This window comes from Catharus ustulatus, chromosome 1, assembly GCF_009819885.2.
Source record: "Catharus ustulatus isolate bCatUst1 chromosome 1, bCatUst1.pri.v2, whole genome shotgun sequence".
Taxonomy (NCBI): Eukaryota; Metazoa; Chordata; class Aves; order Passeriformes; family Turdidae; genus Catharus; species Catharus ustulatus.
Window position 1 is genome coordinate 160237228 of NC_046221.1, and position 19650 is coordinate 160256877.

Consider the following 19650-nt stretch of genomic DNA (forward strand, 5'->3'; position numbering starts at 1 on the left):
ATGTTTCACTGAGACAAACATTTACAGGTTTGGCAAATGTCAAAAAAAAACCTCCCAAAACAGATTTTCTGTAATTACAAACACTTTTTTTCTATAACTAAAATTAAGTTTTCCTCCATTTTTGCTTGGCAATGGATGCAGCTGAATTGTTTGCTGAGTATGTCAATAAATAATGGTTGCTCTGTGAATTCTTTGTATTTAATTGCTTGCACTAAATGACCTGCTCTGTTCTGTTCAGAGAGAACACCATCTAAGAATGTAAGTCTTAAATCAAATTCCAGGTGCAATACAGCCTTGTTTCCAATTTTTGCTGTTAATTTGTTGCTTTTGTGACTGTTCCCAAAAGTAAATTCTTTTGCTTCAATAAGAATAACACAAACCAAACAGATTTATTTGCATGGCTATTTCCATATGGTATTCTGAGGTATAAAGTTAGTTCTGATAATTAACTTCTGTGTAACTAATTACCTCAACATGGGAAGTGCTTTTGATCTGAATCTCCAAAGGTACAGCTGAGGGTTTCTTTTTGAATAAGGAACAGCATTGCTGGGTATTTCAGGAGGAGAAAAATCAACCAGAGGGAAAAAAACCCGAACTTCATAATTGTGCTAAGAGCTCTCTCAGTCTTGGCAGCTAAAGGCAACCACATTAACTGGAGACTGCAGAATTTATCATTGCTGGATTAAAAAAATCATTCTCATTCTGGACTAGGATGTTTTCTGTCTTAGGTTTCTAACAGAAATATCTCTGTGAGATACAAGTGATTTCATAGTATGGATTGTGAGACCTGGTAATTGTTTGAGGATGTGTAGGAGTTTAAGACCTGTAACAATCCTCAACTCTTACACTGAATCATCAGAAGTATAAAAAAATCAGTTGTCACACCAGAAAATTAGATAATAATTAAAGAGATACTTAATACCTCTTACCTACAACATTCCACATCCGTATTTTACACAAAAGAAATTTATTAAAAAACCTAACCAACAACATAATCAGAAACAGAGTGAGGACACAGCAACCCCCTCAAAAGAGATTCTCTCCACTGTCTGAATTAACTGCATTTTTAACACCCCTTTGGTCAAGTGATTCAGTTCACACATCACCCACAAAGGTGCTCATTTCAATTTAAGCATTATACTGGTCCAATTTATCAGAAGCAGTTTATCCTTTTCTGTAACTTGGAACATTGTTTGTTTAGGTAAACACCAAATCCTGCTAATTCCTCTCAGATAACTAAACAGGTTGATGGATTGTCTGCTGCTCCCAACTCTGAAATGAAAGCAGCAATTCCAGTGCTCTCATTTCCTGCTTGCCATCAAGGTATCAAAATGCAGAACTAAGCTCAGAAATCTGATCTATCAGCAACAACTCGGAAATGGAGAGAAAAACACCCCAAAATCCCCAAACACACACAAACCCTCCCCCTCCCCTCAAACCAAAACCAACCAAAAAGAAAAAGTTAACTTTCTATGAGTGCTGGGGAATGTGTGCAGCACAAGTACTCCTGGAATTATTATCAGCTCCAGAAGCTGGGAGCTCCAGGAATTCACCACAAGCTATCAGGACCGACAATATGATGGTGACTGCACAAAAATTACATTCCTCAAAATACAGCCTTGAACTTTCGAGTAAAAACTTGCAAAAATAACTCTGAGGGGAAGCAGACAAGTCACTGAGAGGGAACAGGGCTCAGCCACTGGTGAGGTTGGACTCCCACAGCTGCAGAACCCATCAATGACATCCAAACAGCACAGAAATGAAAATGAAGTGGAAACTAAACCACGTACGTTCCTTGGAAACAAACCCCTAATTTTGTGTCCAGAAGAAGGAAAATGCAATTAGCTGACTTCTGTCCTGTCACTAATGTGTTATAAATAAACTTCCCGCTGGCCTGAGAGCTCATTAGCCAACAATTTACAACAGTGCTACAGGACAGAAGGAAAAGGAGAGGCCAGGAGACAGTTTTGTGGCAGCTATGGGTGTCTTTTACAATTTAAAGCAGAAACAGAAAATCTTCCATGCAGTATCACAGCACAGATCAGTTCTAAGCACAGCTCAAGCAGAGCTGGGTCATTTCAGGCAAGGATTCCCAGATGAGAACAGAAGTGGCCAAAATGCCGTGGTTTGAACCAACCCATCAGGGCTGGCTTTGAAGAAATAAATGGAATAAAAAGAAAGTTTATGTTTGCTTTTTTTTTATAAAAAAACCACACATAATTTGCAGTGTTAGCTACCTTGGGAGGAGCTTCATCTGATCCTCCTGAGTCCCAGGATACCGTGACTTGTCGCCTGGATTCCATTCTCATTCGTTCTTCTTGCTGCAGCTTCTCTTCCTCCAGTATTGTACTAAGGAAAACAAATTGTAACCAAGTAAAACTCCAGTTCCAGTGACTAACAAACCTCTCCCCACAGCTCTTGCATTTTTCAGACTAATAAACAGTACTTAACTTGAAATGCTATAAAATTACTGAAAGCCAAACTTTTACATACACTGGTTCTGTATATGAAAACCAGTATCAGGAAGAAATATTTCTGTAGGATTACCAGAAAGTTTTTAACAACAAAAACAGCATCACATTTTCAGAAAGCTGTGGCTGATCTTGCACACAAATTTTTTTCCATAACAGTTCTTTTTAAGTGCAATTTCACAGAGAAGTCCTCAAAGACAATCAATCGAGCACTTACTTGCATGAAAGCTTTATCTTCACAAGAAAATATTCTACTGAACTGCTGCAAATGTTCAAAACAAACCAAAAATGTTCTTTACTGAAACTCAAAGAGCTTCAGATCACTGGGATTTTCTTTTTTTCTTTTTTAAAGAAAGCAGTCACAAATACTTCTTCAGCTCTAACGTTTTAGCCTAACCAGGAACACATTCAGCAAAGCAATTTAGCAAAAACAGAAAGATCTGACAGTATTCACTCAGCTTCTAAGCATTCAGGTCAAAAGGCTGCATTTTCACAAAGTACAAGACAGTAGTAAAACCAGTTTGCTACTTACCACTGTTCTGACTATTAAAAAGCCTGTTTGAAGCTGAACGTGCTCCTGCTGCCCCCACAGCCAGCCTCCTCCCAGCTCTGCTATGTGGCTTATTAATGTTGGATATTTGCCATTTGAAAAATACTCAGAGAGAAGCTTTGAAAGAGGGAGCTGCCAATTCCTTGGAGCCGCACGCTACGCGCACAGTCTGGAGATGTGAGCAGGGCAGATTATTTCCATATCACTGTCCCCAGGGTAAAGACAATCCTGTGGAGGAGCTACTCCGGCTTCTTTATCACTCAGGAGTTTCCAGAAACAAAGCTAAGTTCTGAGTTTATAATCTCCTGTTCAGTCTGCTAAACAACCACCCAGAATTACTCATTCAGGGGATGAGATCAACTCCTGCAATCTATTCTCATCGTGAAACTGCACAAGAATAAATTCCTGCTGGAGACGAGAACTTTGCTTTTCCTTACTCAGCCAAAAAAACCCCAAACTATGCCACTTCTAAAACGCAGAGAAGTCATCTTGTCTCACTGCAGCTAAATCAAGTTTATAACTATTGCTGCAATTTCAATCCATCACTGCTGAAGCAACGCAAGAATGTGGAACAAAAGCAAAATCAGACAAGTTATTTGCAAGACAAGTCTGCTAGAACGACCATGGAAACACAGATACAGCCCAAGAGAGGGAATGAAGAGAGAATCCTTCTATTTTATCTCTCTTCCTCCTGAATAAGGAAAACGCAAGATTTCCTACTTGAACCCAGGAAGAACTGGCACAAAACCCCTGCTTTAAAACTACCTCACACTTCAGGTATCCCGTGTTCTTATGTAGCATGAGAAAGCAGCCAACATGCAGCCACAGCCATGAACCTTGATTATCATCTTTCAAGACAAGACCTCAGGGTTAAAATACCCCCCAACATAACAAGACAAAAAAAAAAATAAAATTGCCCAGATTAATGAATTAAAAGTGAGTGAAACACAGATTTTAAACCAAGCTGTTGATACAGCAGTTGCTCTAATCTGAGCTAAAGAATAAAACGGAGTTGTCTGGTGGTAGCTGGCTAAATTTAGAGATGGCTTATTGACAATTTGGGGCCATGTGTGGAATTTGTCACAGCACAGTCCTGGTTTTCCATAAAAAGGAATGAAACCCCAATACCTCTCTCTGCTTTGCTATCAAAGCCATGTCATCTGTGGTGCCCAAGTGTGCAACACCATCAGTTTGTATCACCATAACTGACAAATTTCTTTTGAAATTATTTCTTTTTCTTAACAGATGCTCAGCTTTTTGCCTTACAACTGCAGTTCATCCTCCCTGCTCTCCTACTGCCTGTGCCATCAGGAGGTTCTTTCCCAGCAGCCCAGAGCAGCATGGTCAGAGCTGATGGGCTGCAGCAGCATCTGTACTTGGATGCCCTTGATTCTGCTGACAAGAATATAAAATAGAAATGCCTCAGAGAAGCACTACTCGAAAAAACCACAAGGAATATAAATGACTCACAGAAAGGTCTTTGTTTTCACAAAGGGAAGACCGGCCTGTGGATGAAGTAAGAGTGCGCCAAGAGATATTTTTGACGTTTCCTCAGTGCAGCTGCTCAAGTTCTCTGAACAGTTTATTAGAATTTGCAGAAGGTCAGGAGAAGTCAGATCTAGGCATATTTTCCCAAACTGTACATATTTTTAGCAGCAAAGAGGAGCAAGCAGAGAATTCTATCCTTATAGTTCCCCTAGCAAATCTTGAGGTAGCTCAAATTTAACTCAGCTTCTCGGTGAGGTGAAGACTCAAGAAAAATTCTAATTATTAAAAGTTTGCATAATTGATAAACTTACTTAATTTACAAAGAACTTTTTACTGAAATTGGCCTGTGACAGTGAAAAGGAAACATTTATGGGGACCTTCAGTGTAGGAATATTTAAAATACTAAACTGCATCCTCATATTCCAAAAGGCACAGCAGCACCAGTGTCTCCTGCTACAGTGGTGTGGGAACCTCCATTAACCCCCAACAAGCAGCTTCTTTCTTTCCCTCTGCCACCAGAAATACAAAGTTGGATGCTGAGGAACATACTTGCAGATACTGTTCTAATATGAAAGTACTTTTATATGGATTATGGACTATTCCTAATGGTCACAGGCAAAGAACAGAAGAAAAGCAAAGCATTTTGCAGCCTCCATTATGTATTTGAAATATGTGTTATAGTCTTTTTTTGTCAGAATGCCATAAAAGAAGATTCAAAATGCCCTCACCCTTACCAGTTTTTATTTATAAGCAATGTTTGAGGCTCTACATCGAATGTAGTGACAAAAAGGCTCAAGTCCAGTTCTCATCAGTTAATTATCTCACTGCTGTCATAAAACCAGACTTTTAAAGCATGGAATCTGTATCTTTTCCCCCCCCCCATTCTTTTCAAAGCTATTTCAATGTGACCTGCAGCCCCAGGATGCCAGTGGGGTCAAGCACTCTGTTAAAACCTGTGACCAACAATGGGCCACAGTGCCACTCTCACCTCTGCAATGACACAACTACACCTTGTTTTGCTATTTGTAGCACAGCACGTTCATGAAAGGTACTTTAAACAAAACTTGTTCCATGACACAGTGAAAAATGTCATGAAATGACACTAATTTGAAAGTTTAAAACTAAAATCCTTTTATATTATTTACCATGTACTGCAAGACAAAAAATCTCTTCGACACAAAATCAGCAAGGCAACACAAACTTCCCAATTTAAAATATCCTATATTTTAATTCTGACCAAGTCAGAATTGCAGGAATAGCAGGGTAGCACCTCACTGCCCTGACCTAATCTGACTTTTAACCCCTCTCCACCACTTGAAAAAGGGACCTGGAATGTGAGGATAAATTACATTTGGAAATCCACAATCCACCCATTTGTTTCTGTGTTTGCTGGGAAGACTGACTCAACCACATCCACTTCAGACAGATCAAATGCTATAAAATTACTACCCTAATAACAGTACTCAAATTCATATGTAGCAACAAATAACAGTACATAAATTGTGCAGAAATCAGCACCTTTGCCTTGCACAATCAGCTGCAAATTCAGTTTGGGCAAAGCAGCTGTTACTATGAAATGGGAAAAGCACCAAATAACAGAGAGCACGTGAAATGCTCCCATCAATGCTATTCCAGATGCAGAAGATTTTTCCCAAAGCCATGGAGGTTTTTTTTTCATCAAACCAGAGAGGAATGAATGCTGCAGTGCTGTATCTGGCTCCAAGCAAACATCCAGTCTGCTCTCAGCTTGAAACCACTCTGGACAGCATCCAGAACGAGCAGCAGCAACACCACAGGGAAAGGCCACCAGGGAAATGGCTTGTTTTTGCAAGTTCATGGGAATTTGAGTTCTGAAACCCAATCTTCCCTAGCTGCCTGAGACTGCCTCATCATCAGGGAATTGGCAACCTTTCCAGTGAGAGGCTGGCTCTGTCTGGAGCAGCAAAAAGCAGCCCTAAGGACAACCATGTTGCCTAAATTTGGGAGATAAAGGTCAGCAGTTTGGAGCGGCAGAAAATTCCCTGCTTTGGTGGGAACAAAGTAAAAACTGGATTTTAGGGCTGCAGTGTCCCCAGGAGAGAGGTTGCCCTGTAAACAATGCTTCAAATCACCCAGCATGACCAGAGGGGCAAAGATCTCTCCACACTGGGAGCACTTTTCAGGTAGCATGAGATGGAAGGGGTGCCCAGAGGTCTCAGGTCTGATCTCCTGCTCAAGCTGGGCTCCCTGCACAGCAAGGGCCAGGTGCTCTGAGCCTTTTCCAACCAAAATCTGAATGTCTGCCAGCATGGAAATTCCAGAGTCTTTCTGGGTGACCTGTTTCAGAGCTCACCCACACAGACTGGAAGCATTTTGATGTGTAACCAATGTGACCCTGCCTTGCTGCATGCCCTGAGTGCTGGTTCTGAGGAGAGCCAACCTCTTGGGCACACTCTGGAATTACTCATCCTCTTTCCTTCCTGGTGAGATACTCTCCCTGCTTGGGTTTACACACCACAGCCATCTTCCAGTCACTTTTTTTAGGGTTTCATTCTCATTTGTGCCAACCAGCTTTAAGTTAACAGTACAACCTGGCTGCAAATTATTAATCATGCTGTACTTTCAGAGCCAAAGAGAGAGAAAAAGCAAGTGAATTGCCAATTTCCACCTATTATCCAAATCACACAACTGTGTCACATCTTTTTCTTGCAATCCCTACCCAGCCCTGACATTCCTCCCTGTTAATTCCACACAGTCAAGAGGATGGGAAGTTATCTGTGAGAAGGGTCAAGCCTTCCCTTGGTTCTACAAATTATGAGTCTACACAGGAATTTCCAGAATAACAGATGGTGGAACTTTTAAGAAATATGAAATTTTAAAGAAACGAAATTTTAAAAAATAGGAAAGAACTTTAAGGTCTTTAAGTTCTCCATACAGTAGCTCTGAAATAGCATCATAATTATATTCAAATTGTTTCTCATTTTAACCACCAGTGAATTATCTAGTATCATGAACATTCAGTGACAGCAGGAACATGATACCATGAGAATAAAACATGGCACAAAGCAGAACTTTGAAACAAAACCTGAAGTAAAACCGAAGAATTCAGCAATGAGTTACAAGAATTCCCACTGTGGATTGTCAGAGTGCAAAACCTAAGTGTTACTCAAAGCTTGTACTGACTTATGCAAAACACATCCTGAGCAGTCATGAAATCCAGAAATCACAACATTTGTTTCCCAATTTGGTCACAAATATCAAATGTGCCTGCACATTATCTCAGTGATGTTTCACAGCTGAAATATCCCTCCCACTCTGGGCTGCTGAAATAGTGATATGGACACAGTAATACAATATATTACTGCAGAATAAACTAAGGTGTGAATTTAGACTGCTCTGCAAGGTGTGTGCCCACACTCATTCCGAGATAAACACAAAGGTGGTTTATATCCTGGTTTACAAAGGGCAAAGGAATTTCTGTCTATGATGCTGCATTTACTGCAGGCTCTGCAATTTCCTTGTGACTGTGCAACCACTGTGCTACATGTCATGAAAATAACTTCTAACAGCACACACCTGATGCTTTATTTATTTAAGATACATCTCTACCCCAGTAGCTCACAGCATGTTTGTTGAGATAATCACTCTAAACTCTTTCTACCTCCTTCCCCAAGGATTGTAGCTAAAATTATAAACTAATTGCTAGTAGAATGTGGAGTTTTTCTTGGGAGAGAAAGCAATGATTCATATTTCCAGTTATTTGAATTTACTGCCTAATCTCATTTTCTCTACCAGATAAGGCCCAGTTTCCCCAAAGTCCAGCAACAACCTGGCTGTCTGAAGATAAAAACTCAAAAACACCGTGCCTCGTATTTTCCACACAACCAAAACACTGCAACAGAAGATTAAGCGAAAAGAATTATTTCTGAACAAAGGAAATGACCTCTCAGAAGTCAAATCCTACCTGAGTTGTGCTTTAAGTTCAGTAAACCTGGGTCTCCTGCTGGGGTCGTAGGCCCAGCACTTGGTCATAAGGCTGTAGAGGGTGGGAGGGCAGTTTGGAGGCATTGGGAGCCGCTCACCGTTCTCGATCCGCCCAATCACATCATTGTTCTTCACTCCCTGGAAGGGCTTTACCCCGTGCATGAGGATCTCCCACATACACACACCTGAGGAACACACACAAAAACACGTTTTCTTTACTGTGAGCAAACAGTGAGACCTGTCAAAAGAGAAACAAACCCAGTTTTGCGCTAATAATGCAATTTCTTCCAAAATATATACCCAGGGAATTGGTTTGGACTTACCTGCAGCAGGATCACACACACAGCACCAGCCTCACCTACTGATGAGGCAGAGTGACCCACAGCTGGCTCACACACTCTTTTACCTGCCCTAAACCAGTGCTTGCTCATATTCAAATCTCCTCTCTTATGAGACAGAATGTGTTTGCTTTTCCCTCTGACTCCTTCAAGCTGGCTTGTTTCGACATGTAGAGTGCATTTTCACTTTGAGGGTTTTTAGCACTGGCATTGGTGCACATTTTTTGTGCTGAAAATGTGTAATAAACCAGTTTCTATTGAAACTGCATTAAAAGAAAATGGTCTGTCACTTTAGAATTGGTCAAAATGCTCCATAGACTTCATTTTTCTAACTCTGACAGTACTAGAGTTTCCTGAAAACTATTATAAACCCTCCACTTAAAAACATTCAAATTTTAAACTGTAAACAAGGTGAACTCTTACTTGACTCTCCTGCTTTTATTTCAAGTCTCACCACTTTTTTTCCCTAACACAGTTTGTTTGAGCACAGGACATTAGATTCATATAAAATGTTGTATATTTGGAAAAAAATACCAATGTTTCAAGATATGTCCATTTACCCTTATAATTAATGAGCTTCTGGTTGTATTTTGTAGGGGGGCAGGAGCTATAAAAGACAAATTAAGTGGGAATCTAGCATTATGGATCTGGAAATTTGGTGTCTCATAGGATGATCTGCACATTAAGCAATGAAATGTCTATCAACATAAAGAAAAAGTCAAAATATAACAGAGAAACAGCAAATTAAGTGGTATAACAAAAAAAAAAAAAAAACAAACCAAAACCAACAGACATAAATAATCTCTTGTGAGCTAATTTTCTTGCACTTTCATTTCTGTCAGCTTCTTACTAGAGGTAAAAAGGCCCATGAAATTTCAGACTTATTGAGCAAGAAAAGGAAAGAAAATTACAGAGGTGGAAAACATGCTGGAAGAAACTGGATTTTCAGAATGCACAGTAAAAACTGTGACAAAAATTTGGATATTATTCATTTATAGCAGTCAAAATGAAACACTGGATTTGTCCAAGAGGACACAAAGAACCCTCCCCACTTGGTTTTCACTTACCAAACATCCACACATCGCTAGCTGAGGTAAACCGTCGGAAATTGATTGACTCTGGAGCCATCCATTTGATGGGTAATTTTCCTTTGGAAGCTACAGGGAAGGCAAGAAAGGGCAGGTTGTTATCTCCACAACACAGCTCAAAACCAGATTCTGTTCCCAGTGAAATAATTCACAGACAAAACCAATCTCCAGAGAAGTACTTCAAATATCGATACATAAGGCTGTTTGGCTTTACATAAAATGGAGAAATGAACCAACAAAACCCAAAATAACAATAATAATTCCCCAAACCTCCCTTAAAGACCCCCATAACAAACCCCAAAACACACCAAGAAATGATCATGTCAACATGATTTCCCCCCTTAGTAATTAGAAAGATAAAGTGTAGCTCAGTGAAGTGAGACAAACGAAATGAGGAAACACAACAGAGTGTAAGGGGATAGATAATGGATAATTTAAAATATATGAAACCAGAAAAATATTAAAGATGAGATTTATGTACTCGTGGTTTAATAACATACACCAAGTTACACAACAAGTACAATGCTACTGTTTGGTACCCAACATGCAATCTTTATTTTCCTGCTGCATTTCCCATCTATTGTGCACTGCAGGAAATCTCTCAGCTGCTGGAAACACCAAAGCTCAGTATTCCATCCAAAATGGGGCAAAAAGCAGGCTTCAAAGACAGTTTTGTACTGAATCTCCCTAGTCCAATGGCATCTGAAGTATGCAGCATACAGTGACAACACAAACTCAGCATTCACCTGCACCTACATGTGAATTTGTTACTTTTTGTACCTTAAATTACACCTTATTTTAGCACACATAGGAATTTACTGCTATTATTAAACTATTTAATAACTTCCCTTTTTGTACAAATGCACCAGCTAGACCAAGGAAATCTGGTTAATCCCTCAATAATGTGAGAAGTAACTGTGTTCTCACTGGCCTGAAAGAAGGATCCAGAGGTCACCTCACCTTTGTAGTAAGTACTGTCTTCCATGTATCGGGATAAACCAAAGTCACCCAATTTCACACAGTCAGTGGTAGACACCAGCACATTTCTAGCAGCAATATCCCTGCCAAACAGAAGAAACAATATTTCTACTAACTTTAGAACATAAAAGTGATGAAGTATCATCAGCTGAAGAAAATTAACCTCCTGCCCTGCAAAGGTAAGGAACTGGGTTAAGATCACAGTCCTGTATGAGGTTTCCTAGTAAGGAGCAACAAGATCCCCCCTGAGCCTCCTTTTCTCCCCTGTTGTTATTTACAATGTTTTAATATAAATATTATGTATATATGCATAATTATTACTTTACATGCAAGTGTTTGCATACACATTATCACAACACATATATAGAACTAGATAGTATTTAAATACAAGTGAGTTGCTTAAGTTCAAAATTAATTGTACTTAGTAACTGGAATTTTGTGAACTCTTAGTTGCACACAATAAGAACAGTCTCTTCTCCCTAGAAACTCATATTCACATTAGAGGGAATAGAATTCAAAACACACCGTGAAGGAAGTCTAGGTTAATTTTCTGGTTAAGCAAGTACTTGTATTTTCTAAATATTTTATTTCCCCTCCTCTTTCCTTAAGAAGCCATCTGCCCTTGTTTTGCTTTTCTATATTTGAATGATTACAGTTGACTCACAGCTTGAAAAAATACTGTAACCACAAAGTAACAACTGAAAATGATTCCGACTGAAATCTGGCACCAGCTCCAAGTCAATCCAGGAGTGGACCAGCAGGTGTCACCCTTGAAAAGGGTGTAATTTCAGTAGAAACCTCTGCAAAAATGACACTCCCTAAAAATTTAAGCAGTGACATAAAAACAGACAGGTACAGATAAATATGTATGAAATCTTACCTATGTACAAATCTTTTGCTCTCTAAGTAGGCAAGAGCTGTGCTAAGCTGGTAAGCATAAAGTATCAGAGAGGCCAGGTCCAAGCTGTACTTCCTTACTTGCAGAAATGACCTCAGCTTTTTGCACCAAGGAGGAAAAAAGAGAAAGAAATTAGGACAAGAAAATAACAAAGCTGGAAAAGACATATTTCAAATTGTGAAGTTTACATGAATATCAATGGGCATGACTTGCTTGCCCTAAAAGCTGGATGAGAAAAACACTTCCCATTAAGAACTGTGACTCTGCATTAGAATTGCAGCAGTTTTTCTACATGAAAACTGTTAAACTAAAAAAAATAACTAATTTTGTGCATTTCTTTGGGCCTCCTATTGAAAAGCATCTGTTGCTGTTCCACAGGAAAGCATCCCAGGACTTGTTGGTTTTTTCTACCATTGAGTGCAGCCTCCATTTATGGCCTAAATCACTTCAGAACTGAACAGGACCTGGCCAACCCAAACACAGATTAATGAGTACTGCTTTAGAAGCATTAATTTTAATAATTCATTTTAACCTGCATGTGCTGAAATAACTGTATTTAGCTCAGAGTGGCCAATATCAATGCAGAATATTTGTCAGCTCTATTCCCAGTATAAGGCAGGCAGGATCTACTGGAAGGTGGCACTAGAGTGTCCTTATACATGAAAACAAGGCTTAGAAAAGTGATTTGGGCACTGGAAAGGAAATCTATTGACAGAAAGCGACTTCTCCACTACAGGTTTTTCTTTCTACCCCTCCTCTTTTTTTTTTTTTTGAAAATGTACTGCAGTTTGATAATTGCAATTGCAATGGCAATCCTATGATATTGTATGAAATATCTCTGCAGCTCACATCTTCAGAAACACAGCTCAAAGAAAACTGATCGATTATAAAAAGTGAGATCTGGTTTTCTTTAAAGCATTCATCCAAAAGATATAATAATGAGGGAAGTCATCTTATCTAGGGCCTCTGCTGCAGATATTCTACAGGAAAAAAAACAACTTAAGAAATTCAATATTTTAAGGGAAAATACAGCATTACTCAGGAAGAATAAAAGATGTACAGTTTCACTTTGGGAAGGTATGTTTGCAAATGCCGCTTAACTGATTATCACATTATCATCATCATGACAGAGGTCACGCTCTCACTCTGGAACTGCAATTGAATTCTCTGAAAACTCTGACTAAATCACTCTGGAATGAGGTGATGCAGTTCCCTGGTGGAGGAGAAGGTCAAAAGTTGCCACTCCTGTTTCTGAGTCCATAACTCTGCAAAGGAGGATGATATCATGTTGATAGCATGTGTTAGTACTGTGAAGTGTTTTTTCAGGATTTTCTGTGAGCTGAAAGAGAGGAGAGCAGAGCTGCACTAAGATTTCTCATACCTCTCCAAGCGTACAGAGCTCCATGATTATCCAGACTGGGTTTTCTGTAATAACCCCAATGAGCTTCACAATGTGAGGGTGATCAAACTGCCGCATTGTTACTGAAAGGAAATCAAAGAAGTCAGTGTATTACATAAAACCTTTCTTTAAAATAAAAATAAAGCTGCTGGTTAAGCATTTAGCCCATGAGCAGAGAAGATAATCACAGAACTTCAATGCAAGCAGTAATGTCTGGTCATTCCATGCACTGAGGACAGGTGGAAACACTGCTTGAGCTGTGCTGGTCTCCATTCACAAAAATTCAAACTGCTGTGGAAGGTGCCAGGCAGGTCAGGCTCTGTCTCTCAGGCCTGTATCTGGTTAGGAACACAACCTAAGTTAATACAATAACCAGTGCACAACCAGTTAATCTGTGCCTTTCTGCTGCAAGAGGAGGTAAAAACAGTCTGTAAAATTCAATTACTGGAAAAAACACATTTGCCAGATTATGACATAGACAAAAATGTTATTTAATCATTACATCATTTTATTTTCCATGGAGTTAATTTCAGTCCTGGCAGTGTCACAATATGTTTTATGCAGTATGACATATGAATCACAGAAGGTTTGGGTTGGAGGGGACCATCAAGACTAAATAGTTTCAATCCCCTTGCCTTGGGCAGGGACACCTTCCAGCTTGCTGCCCCAAGCCCCATCCATCCTTGTCTTGAACACCTCCAGGGATGGAGCAGCTACAGCTTCTCTGGGCAACCTGTGCCAAGGCCTCACCACCCTCATCAAAGAATTTATCCTAAAATCTAATTAAACCTGCCCTCTTTCAGGCAAATCCATCACCCTTGCTCCTATCCCTGCCTCCCCTGATAGAGTCCCTCCCCATCTTTCCTGCAGGCACCCTTTAGGCACTGGGAGGTGCTCCAAGGTGTCCCCAAAGCCTTCCCTTTTGTAGGATGAAGAATCCCAACTCTCCCAGAGCATCCAGCCCCTGGAGCATCTCTGTGGCCTCCTCTGGTCTGGTTCCAACAGCACCAGGTCCTGCCTGTGCTGGGGATGCCAGACCTGGGTGCAGCTCTGCTGGTGGGGTCCCAGCACAGAGGAGCAGAATCTCTTCCAACACAGACATGGCAAAAACATCTTAATGTATCCTTGATAAACATCCTTTATCTGACCCTCCTGCAGCATCTCCTCTACACATGCAGTTTGTAGTGTCAGCAGAAATACACAGGAATTACCCATGCAAAGTCTGATCCAGTCTGCCTCAAGTCAGGCAAGAATAAAACCAATTTTCTTCTGCTTTGCACTAACCACAGGCTACAACCAGGAGGTGTTTCTGGATTTCTGTTCTGACCCAAAAATCCTTGGACAATTGTGTTTCTAAGACCAAAAGTTAAAATAGCTTAATAACATATCTTCCTGAAAAGAAATTTGACGGGCAAACTTAAGATAATATATTCTTTTAAATATTAATGTTATGAATAATACAGGGGAAAATGCAATAAAGCAAACATCCCTATCATTGACATAGCTTAAAGCATTAATAAAAGGGAATGAATAACATGGTGAAATGTCATACAGGCAATAACAGCTGCTAAATCTTTTCAGTGTTGAAAACTCCACCATAGGCAAACCTCAAAATATCTTAATATTCGTAATATTAAAGTATTAGGAATTAAATGTTTTAATTCAGTAAGTAAGCAACTGTTCTGAGTGAATTTGCAATCTGAACACAAGATAAAGGCAACAGATGGGAATTAGAATGAAAAAGAGGAAGAAGAAATGACAAAACTATTAAATCAAAATTGAAAAGTACTATTTATGTGTCGATTACAGCAGCATTTCCTAATCTGTAAAACTTGAAGCATAATAAGGAGTATTCAATGAGCAATTATTTTCTACATTGCCAGGAGACAGCAGCCTACCTTGTGACTGCAAGCAATGGTATTTACTGTTCCAACAGACAGAAATGCAATGGAAAAAATTACAGTAATTTACAAAAATCTGACACTCAAAAATAAGAATCCATTAGCTATTAACCCAGGTCTTCTGAACAAGTTGAAAACATTCCTTGAATAAAGGAACAGTGATTAAATTATATTGTAACATCTGACCACAACCAATTACTTTATTGGTAAAACACAATACCTTTACAACATTTGTAAGTATACAATAGCAGGGGATAATAGGTAAAAATTAAGCCTTAAGTGCCATATCTCAATTTGCTTGCAAAACCAAACAATAGAGGAATCAGTAACTTTAATAAACTTTTTAAAGTTTTTGCTCCTATTCACCCCAACAAAAAGCCTTTCTGATGCATGAAATGTGCTACTTGGAGAAAGCAACATTTGTGGGCAATTATTTAGAAAAAATGGCCTATTGTACCATAGATTAATTCTGAATTTTCAAAGCAGATGTCTCTCAGACACAACATTTCTATCCAGGACAACTACTTGACCTTCCAAAGCAATAAGCTGGAGAAAGTGCTGTGGTTTTTTAATTCATTAAGGAATAAAAAAGGAAATAGAGGATCAGATGTAATGTTCCAAAATTTGTTCTAAAGCCCTACAGGAGTCAGACATCCCCACTCAATTTGGAAAATCAAAGAACCCACATACAATCATGCACATGGGCAATGCAAGGATGCAAAGCTGTCCCCTGGTACTTGTTGTAGGAGGGGAAAACATCAGGCTATATATTAATAAAATATTGACATCAGTGTAAGAAGTTTCTGGCACAGGTGGCCACAGTCTTTGCAAGGAGCAGTTACAGAAGTGATCCCAAAAGAAGTTGCTTAATACTCACAGGCTTCTTGTAAGAATTTTTCTCTAACACTGTCTGAAGTGCAGTTTTTACACGTTTTGATTGCAACAGCCATAGCTGGATTTTCCTGAAAAACATTATTGAGAAATAGCTGAAATACAACCCACCAAAAACAGCCCACCAAAAGCTGGCCTTAAAATTCTGGCAGAACTACTTTGGAAAAAATTACTATTAAATAAAATAGTTGAGAAATTACATGTTGAAAGTTTAGTGTTAAAATACCATTATAATCAATATCTTGCATACAACATTTACATCTAATGTGTCTTGGAAATATTTAATCTTATTTAATTTTAAATCATGTTAAATTGTGAAAAAAAATTATGACAGAAGACGGTAAATTGAACTGAATAGTACTGCAAACTTTTTGTGTTACTGGAGAAGTAAACCCTTGACAATATTTAGCAATAGAGGAAAAAAGAGATAGGTGTTTAAAAAACACACTTGGCTTACACAAGCAAGCAAACCAGAAAGGCAAATTAAGGAGTTTTTGTGGCTCTTTCAGAGGAAGGACTGGCTGTAATTGTGACCTCAGATTACAAAGGAAAGTAAAACAGAGATTTTTACACATTATCTTCACAATCAGTCAGATCAAGGCTTTAAAACCAGGTTCAACAGAACCAAGGGTATTTAAAATCAAATGGACTTTCCCATCTGATTTCTCATCCTCTGAATACTCAAAAATCCGAAGTTTTTGAAGGATTGAGAGCAGCTGAAGTGTTTTAAAACTAAGTTTCTACATTAGGCATGGGTTTGTTCAAGGGCCTGTATGTCCTCCTTCCAGGTGGGAAACTGAGAACTGTCCATTGTTTAATGGGCAGTTTACACATGAACCTTTGAAAATGCTACAGCACTGATGAATATCCTCATCCAATTTGTAAGGCCAGCAGGAGATGAAAGATTCAGAATTATGTTCCATCTCTAGGTGTATTTTAAATCTATTCACAGATAAAAATTACTGCAACTAGAATAGTATTCTTATTTTGCAGGTGTCTTATTTTCAAAGTTGCTCACAAAAGAGATCAAGTTGACTTTGCAGGAAAATATTGATCGAATCCTTTTCTCACACATCAGATGCCCATAAACTAAGAAAAAAAGCTGATGGTAAATCATGATTTTATTCCCTTATGAAACCAGGATTGAACCATCAGCCTGGGGATGAGACCTCTGGAATGCCTGCCAGACCCATCCCTCTCTCAGTGTTGCACATCAAGTTTTTGAAATATCCTTTAACCAACAGGAGCATCAAAAGAAGAACCTCAGTGTCTGCAATCAGCAAAGAGATTTTGAAGAACAAATGTTGGACAAGGCCTGATATTGGGGTTTTATCTTTTGGTTTTGGATAAGGAGACAAACCAATGAGAATGTATCAGACTGGACACATTTTCTGCACTGAGCAGAAAATGGTATTTTAAATGACACCTTGGGATTAATTCCACAGTTAATCAGCCTTTAAAGACAGCTGAACAATAGGATCCTGTATCTATAAACCCATTTTCCATTCACACTTAGAGCTTGGCTGTGTCCCTTCAGGAACACCTGGGAGAGGGGGATGTTGCTCACTAGAATCAGGATTTCACAAGTGCAATGGACAGGGATAAATGGAATTGTTGAGATTCAGCTTTGAGCTAGCAAAACAAAAGGCAAGGAATATCCTCCATATTTTTGCACTTAAGCTGAACATATAAAAGAGTAAATTATTTCAGTGAGTGGTTCTCCCCTCCTTACTAAATGTCAAATGTGCAAAACCACCACAACTGCCATGTTATTAGAACTAATCTTACATTGATTTTAAGCTTTCTTTCCAGAGTGTAAGTTACACTCTGTGACCAGAACATTAAAATTTAATGACATCACTGCTCTGTTTCACCTTCACATATCCCAGTGTTTTAAATGAAGTAGATTCATATTAATAAAATAAATCCACAAGTGGTTGTTTAAAAATCTCAGCAAAGAATGCCTGACGAAAATCCATTTTCCAATTCACAAAAAAGAATGGAGACAAACAACATTTTCTCAACAACTGTCCATAGAAAAAGTCTTTAATTAATGTTACAGAGCACTAGATTTATCCATCATATCCCATGTGAGTGAACCATTACTCCTTGGTACTCCTGTTAACTTGGACAGAATTAAATGAAAAACAAGAATCTCTCTCAATGCAATGCATCAGATGTGCTTTCTAAATAAGAGTATCAGACCAGACTTCAAACTTGTCTGAAGTGGAACATTTATCCTTATTTACTTAAACATTGCACTGAAGGTTATTTAACCCACCAAGCCCAGGACCCTAACCAGCTGTTTCTGAAGTTAGAATTAGATTATTGTCCACAAGAATTCTTGTATAATCTATCAAAAATTCCCATAATTTCTTCTAATACAAAATATTTTATCATAAGCCTGAAATTTGTTGCAATCAACTATTTTTGCAGCTTTCTCTTGCTATTTTACACAAAATTTTTATCTATTTAAACTGAAATCTTAGTCTTTGTAGAAAAGCTCATAAGCACCATCCTAAATTACACAAGTCCTGCCACTCTCCCTGGTTTCAATGAGGTGATTTGTGCATTGGGATTTTGCTGAATCAGTGTCCAAGTATTTTGTATTTTATTTCAGGAAAACAAAGGAATTTTATTAGGCTTTGTTGTGAGAGAGGCAGTGAGACTGTCACCGGACCAAATTTTTATTTGTTCGGAAAGACTCAGACCAAGACCTTTAAGGAATATATATATTTTTTTTTAACCTAGAAAACTTTTATTGTTAATTTTAGTTTGAGAAGTGAGGCTTACCGGGCTCATGTAAACTCCTTGGTGCACATCTCCAAACTGTCCTTCCCCAATGCAGCGCCCCAGCTCAATCCTCTCCCTTTGAATTTCATAATCTCTGGCTACAAGAATATAATGCACTTGAGATATTAAGTTTCTGCTGAAGGGCAAGGAAATAATCCACAAGACACAAAACTCAAAGTAAGTCACTCAAATGTCTCACATATGAATAACTAAGATTAACTTTTGCTGCACACCAACCTATAGAGATGCTGCACACACACAGTGGAGACCTCTCAAACCTCTCAAAAGTTTGAACCAAAGCAACAGGAAAAGAACTGTGAGTTCTACATTGTTAAATTAACTACAATGCACTCATTTCAGTGCAATACACATAATTAAATCCTTTTTAATTACACACAAAGCACACAAAGAGTTTAAGGCAACACCAATGATGTTAAATTAAACACAGCCTCAGCACACACCCCTTTGGCTGTTTAAGAGGACTCCACCATGTGCAATTTTAGATTTTGGAACCATCAAAAAAGCCCGGAGAACTTTTAAAGAGGTAACTGCAAGAAAAAAAATACAGGAACAAGAGCATGGAAAATAAAGACAAAAATGAAAGAGCAAATTTTTGAGTGCTCTACACCTCTGCCAGTGTGCAACTCAAGTAAAATTGAGATGTTTGATGGCCTTATGCAATTTTGTTAACGTCACAGTTTAATATGCTGAGAATATTACAGATAAAAATGGCTCAGCACTTCAGCAAAACATTTAATCAATTGCAACTGAATGATTTCATTTGCAATTTAATTTCGAGCAGACATGGAAAAAAATTTAAGGGATAGCAGAAAAGCATGCACAGTATATGTTTTCACCTCTACTTGTATTATTCAGAGAAAAAATTATAACC

General features: G+C 38.7%; 1 protein-coding gene across 12 annotated transcripts in view; it reads right to left on the reverse strand.

Moving 5' to 3' along the window:
• PTK2 (protein tyrosine kinase 2) overlaps nt 1-19650 on the reverse strand; it is a 187712-nt gene that overhangs the window by 19268 nt on the left and 148794 nt on the right. For all 12 annotated transcript variants that reach the window (XM_033072195.1, XM_033072147.2, XM_033072137.1 and 9 more), the window contains 8 exons: nt 18759-18856; nt 15952-16036; nt 13156-13256; nt 11757-11872; nt 10859-10959; nt 9878-9967; nt 8453-8657; nt 2238-2349 (listed from right to left, as the gene is read on the reverse strand). In XM_033072195.1, coding sequence (XP_032928086.1) covers nt 2238-2349; nt 8453-8657; nt 9878-9967; nt 10859-10959; nt 11757-11872; nt 13156-13256; nt 15952-16036; nt 18759-18856 — 908 coding nt within the window. The remainder of the gene's footprint in view (nt 1-2237; nt 2350-8452; nt 8658-9877; nt 9968-10858; nt 10960-11756; nt 11873-13155; nt 13257-15951; nt 16037-18758; nt 18857-19650) is intronic.